The sequence below is a fragment of the Heptranchias perlo genome, chromosome 21 (assembly GCF_035084215.1).
Source record: "Heptranchias perlo isolate sHepPer1 chromosome 21, sHepPer1.hap1, whole genome shotgun sequence".
Taxonomy (NCBI): Eukaryota; Metazoa; Chordata; class Chondrichthyes; order Hexanchiformes; family Hexanchidae; genus Heptranchias; species Heptranchias perlo.
In genome coordinates, this window is record NC_090345.1 from 33,987,505 (window position 1) to 33,993,188 (window position 5,684).

Consider the following 5,684-nt stretch of genomic DNA (forward strand, 5'->3'; position numbering starts at 1 on the left):
ACATTTGAGGGGTCACCAGAAATATCAAATCAGTCTATTTTCAATTAAAAAACTTGTGTTTGCGGCCTGCCCCATCTTCATGTCCGTCTTCATCTCAACAGTGCTGGGGCCAATGTTCTGGTGAATCATATAACTAGGGCGGTAGAGAAGGCTTTAAACTAAATAATGGGGGCGAGGGATCAAGTAAAGGACAATGTGATCAATTAAAGAAAGAAAACAAGTCAAGAGAGCAAGGTAGCAATAAGGGAAATGATAATCAAAGAGTGGCAGGAAGGGACAGAGCATGCAAACTGAAGAGTGCGCCAGCAGATAAGACTAGAGGTTGCAAAAATAGTAAAGGCTTTGTATCTGAATGCAAGTAGCATCCGTAACAAAATAGATGAATTGACAGCTCAAATAGAAATAAATATGTACGATCTGATAGCCATTACAGAGACATTGCTGCAAGATGACAAAGGGTGGAACCTGAATATTCAAGGGTACTTGACATTTCGGAATTTAGGAAGCTAGGAAAAGGTGAAGGGATAGCTCTGTTAATTAAGGATGACATGAGTATAATACAGAGAAATGACCTTAGTTCTAAAGACCAAGATGTAGAATCAATTTGGGTAGAGATAAGAAATAGTAAAGGCAAGAAGTCACTTGTGGGAGTAGTTTATAGGCCCCCTAACAGTAACCACACTGTAGGACAGGGTATACAGGAAGAAATAATGGGGGCTTGTGAGAAAGGAACAGCGATAATCATGGGTGATTTTAATCTACATACAGATTGGAAGAATCTGATTGGCAAAGGTAGCCTGGAAGATAAGTTCATTGAGTGCTTTCGGGACAGTTTCTTAGAGCAGCACGTTCTAGAGCCAACCAGAGAGCAGACTATTCCAGATCTGGTAATGTGTAATGAGACAGGATTAATTAATGACCTCAATTGTAAAGGAGCCTCTAGGTAATTTCGTATTCAGTTTGAGGGAGAGAAGAGTAAGTCAAAGACTAGTGTTTTAAACTTAAATAAGGGCAATTATGAGGGCATGAAGACAGAGCTGGCTAAAGTGAACTGGGAACTTAGGTTAAGGGATATGTCAGTAGAGATGAAGTGGCAGACATTTAATGAGATACTTCATAACACTCAGCAAAAGTACATTCCAGTGAGAAAGAAAGACTCTAGGGGAAGGACGTACCATCCGTGGCTAACTAAGGAAGTTAAAGATAGTATCAAATTGAAAGAAAAAGCTTACAATTCTGCGAAGATTAGTGGCAGGTCAGAAGATTGGTCAGAATATAAAAAACAGCGAAGAATGACTAAAAGAATAATAAGGAGGGAGATATTAGAGTACGAGAGAAAGTTAGCTAGAAATATAAAAACAGATAGTAAGAGTTTCTACAGGTATTTAAAAAGGAAAAGAGTAAGTAAAGTGAGCGTTGGTCCTCTAGAGAGTGAGTCTGGGGAATTAATAATGGAGAATAAGGAAATGGCGGATGAATTGAACATATATTTTGCATCCGTCTTCACTGTAGAGGATACAAATAACATGCCAGAAATAAATGTGAATCAAGAGGTGAAAGGGAGAGAGGAACTTAAAACATTTACAATCACCAGAGAAAGGATTTTGAAAAAATTATTAGAACTAAAAGCTGACAAGCCCCCAGGTCCTGACGGACTTCATCCTAGGGTCTTAAAAGAAGTGGCTGCAGAGATAGTAGAAGCATTGGTATTAATTTTCCAAAATTCCCTAGGTTCTGGAAGGGCCCCATCAGATTGGAAAATAGTGAATAACTCCTCTGTTCAAGAAAGAAGGGAGACAGAAAGCAGGAAACTACAGGCCAGTTAGCTTAACATCTGTCATAGGGAAAATGCTAGAATCTATTATTAAGGAGGTTATAGCAGGGCACTTAGATCATCTCAATGCAATCAGGGAGAGTCAACACGGCTTTGACTAATTTATTAGAGATCTTTGAGGAAGTAACAAGCAACGTGGATAAAGGGGATCCTGTGGATGTGGTGTACTTGGTTTTCCAGAAGGCTTTTGACAAGGTGCCACATCAAAGGCTACTACACAAAATAAGAGCTCGTGGTGTAGGGGGTAACGTATTAGCATGGATAAAGGATTGGTTAGCTAACCGGAAACAGAGAGGAGGCATAAATGGGTCATTTTCAGGTTGGAAGGATGTAACAAGTGGAGTGCCATAGGGATCAGTGCTTGGGCCTCAGATTTTTACAATCTATATCAATGACTTGGATGAAGGGACCGAATGTATGGTTGCGAAATTTACGGATGACACAAAGGTAAGTGGGAAAGTAAGTTGTGAAAAGGACATAAGGGCTCGATGTTAGCAGGGCTGCGGGTTCGCTGCGGGGGGGCTATTCGGAGCGTGGGTAACGCGCCCGGTGAAATTAGCCCCGCACGCTATCGCAGCCCAATTGGATCCACTTACCTTGTCTTCCGGGTTCCCCGCTGCTGATCTGCGCGTCGGGCGGGCTGCGCATGCGCAGTAAGCTCTATCAGCTGGAGGATCTCTATTTAAAGGGGCAGTCCTCCACTGACAGATGCTGCAACAAACAGAAAAAATTACAGCATGGAGCAGCCCAGGGGGAAGGCTGCTCCCAGTTTAATGATGCCTCACTCCAGGTATCATTAGATGGGGTGAGGAGGAGGGGAAGGACAGAGATCTCCCCCCGGGCGGGCGGGAGGAAGCGGCCTGCCTCTGCCACCAGGATGGCCTGGCTCGAGGTGGCAGAGGAGGTCACCAGCACCACCAACATATCGCCCACCTGCATACAGTGCAGGAGGCGCTCCAATGACCTCAGTAGGTCAGCCAAAGTGAATAAACTTACTCATTCCCCTACACTCCATCTGCCACATCACCGCCCCCACCCCACACCTCCTTCTGCACTGCCAACACTACTCTGTCTCATCACCCCTCATACCCACTCAAACCTCATCCTCATCTTACCTGCACTTACTCACCTCGCCAATACTCATCCCGCCACTACCACTCAACCCAACCCTCATACAATCTTATGGCTCTATCTCATACTCACCCTCTCGTGCATCTCTTTCACAGTCAGCCTCACTCAACCTGCCACTACCTGTGCTGCAGCCACAGGGCATGCATCGCATAGTAGGCAGCAGAAGGCAAACGTGTCGTGAGCATGAAGGGAATGCACAAGGGTGTTTGAGGATTTGTCATCGTTTTTACTTATATTGAATTTCCGACCAACTCACTTTACATATTATATTGGCACCACGACTGCCACGTCTTTGTGAATCTTGTCTGGTTTGTGCATTAATGCCCTTTCCTGAGGATCACTATGAAGACCCACAACTGATGCCACCCATTGTGTCACTGCAGAGTGGGTGTAGGTGTATTTGAAGGGCTCTTTTGTGCAGACGACTGAGAGACGCCGGCAATGTCCCCTGTGGTACCCTGGAAGGATCCGGAGGAGAAATTGTTGAGGGCAGTGGTGACTTTGACAGCAACAGGTAAGAAGATGGTGCTTGGGCCAACCGGGAGCAGCTCGGCATGAAGGAGGCTGCAGATGTCCACGACTACATGTCGAGTGACTCTGAGCCTCCGTGTGCACTGCTGCTCAGAGAGGTCCAGGAAGCTGAGCCTCGGTCTGTGGACCCTGTGGCGAGGGTAGTGCCCTCTGTGACGCATCTCTCTCTGCGGTTGCCCTCCCTCCTACTGTACAGGTGGATGTGTCACAGCACTGTGTTGTGGAGCTCCACGTGTCAGAGGTGGCTGGTGATGCTGTTCGCCCTCTGAGGAGGTCATGACTGCAACTACGGCGGCCCCCATCCAGAAGATGTACATCTGAGGGGGTCCGCAAGGTTGGTAAGTGTGTCCTCACACCGGAGTTGCGGTTCCAGGTCGGTGAATTTTCTTGTTAGGAGGAGGGTGATGGATGTCAAACTTTGTCCAATGTGACGGAGTGGCCACCTGTCGAATGCACCTTTGCAGCTGCCACAGGCTGCTGGCTGCAACACCTCCGTTTGAACTGGGAGTGTTTCCCCCCATTATGGGAAACAGTCTCAGTTCAGTGTAAAATCCCACCCCTCCTAATAAAACAGCACAATCAGGTCTGTAAACGACCTGAACGAGCAACATAAATACTTTCAAGTGGCATCCCGCTGGCTTTAATTGCATGCGGGATTCCCACCTGCGGGGGCTGCGCGCGCACGCCGGCGCATCAATGGGGAACCCGGAAGTGGGCGGGTTGGAGCCGGGCTCCGGTCCCGCTCCGGGATTCCCCGATTTTCGGAGCTCCCCCGCCAGGAACGCACCCGATAGCGGGTGCTGAAATGATGCCCAAGGAGTCTGCAAAGGGATGTGGATAGGTTAAGTGATTGGGCAAAAATTTGGCAGATGGAGTATAATGTGGGAAAATGTGAACTTGTCCACTTTGGCAGGAGGAATAGAAAAGCAGTATGTTTTTTAAATGGAGAGAGATTGCAGAACTCTGAGGTACAGAGGGATCTGAGTGTCCTAGTACATGAATCACAAAAAGTTAGTTGCAAGGGGAATGGAATATAAAAGTAAAGATGTTTTGCTACAGATGTACAGGGCATTGGTGAGACCACATCTCGAATACTGTGTGCAGTTTTGGTCTCCTTATTTAAGAAAGGACATAATTGCTTTGGAGACGGTTCAGAGAAGGTTCACTCGACTGATCCCTGGGATGAGGGGATTATCTTATGAGGGAAGGTTGGACAAGTTGGGCCTGTGTACACTGGAGTTTAGAAGAATAAGAGGTGATCTTATTGAAACATATAAGATCCTGAGGGGACTAGAAGGGGTAGATGCTGAGGGGATGTTTCCCCTTGTGGGAGAGACTAGAACTAGGGGCCACAGTTTAAAAATAAGGGGTCTCCCATTTAAGACAGAGATGAGGAAAACATTTTTCTCTGAGGGTCGTGAGTTTGTGGACTCCCTTCCCCAGAGAGCGGTGGAGGCAGGGTCATTGAATATTTTTAAGGCTGAGTTAGATAGAGTCCTGATTAACAAGGGTATCAAAAGTTATAGTAGGTAGAGGGGAAAGTAGGGTTGAGGTCACAATCAGATCAGCCATGATCTTATCAAATAGCAGAATGGCCTACTCCTGCTCTTAATTCGTATGTTCATATGTTTCTTTCAGGAGAGGTGACTATGTCTAAGTTCTGACTGGTGCTGGTTAGAAGAGGGTATCTATGACCAATTAGCCAAATGTGAACCTAAGTTAGTTTGACAATGGCTGCCATTTTGCTTTGTGGTCTGAGGCTCTGTTCCCACCTATCTCAGTTATGATTCTAAGCTCTGGATTTTACTATTTTTGGGTACTGTTGGATAGATCACTGAAGTCACAAACTCAATGTGCAGCAGCAGTAAAGGGAGCAAATAGGATCTTGACTACATGGCCAGAGAAAAAGCAGAAATCTCAGCAAGTGATTGAGTTTGTACAACGCACTGGTCCATTCCCCCCACTATGGAATACAGTTTACAGTTGTTATCACTGTATTATGAGCAAGGCATTTAGGAATTGAAGAGAGGTGCAATGCAACTCAGTTGATATCTAGAATTAGGCATTTGAGTTATTAAGAGAGGTTGCTGAAGCTGGGAGTGTTTACACTGGAGAATTTCTTTGAGCAACTGATAAATAGGGGGGAAATGCAGTGGGGGGTGGTGTACGTGGACTTTCAGAAAGCCTT

The 5,684-nt window shown here is 45.9% G+C and overlaps 1 protein-coding gene across 1 annotated transcript in view; it reads left to right on the forward strand.

The window, feature by feature from the left end:
- The first annotated feature begins 743 nt into the window (after positions 1–743).
- Positions 744–5,684, forward strand: part of LOC137340239 (uncharacterized) — a 37,328-nt gene continuing 32,387 nt past the window's right edge. The window contains exon 1 of the mRNA XM_068002661.1: positions 744–887. Coding sequence (XP_067858762.1) covers positions 744–887 — 144 coding nt within the window. The remainder of the gene's footprint in view (positions 888–5,684) is intronic.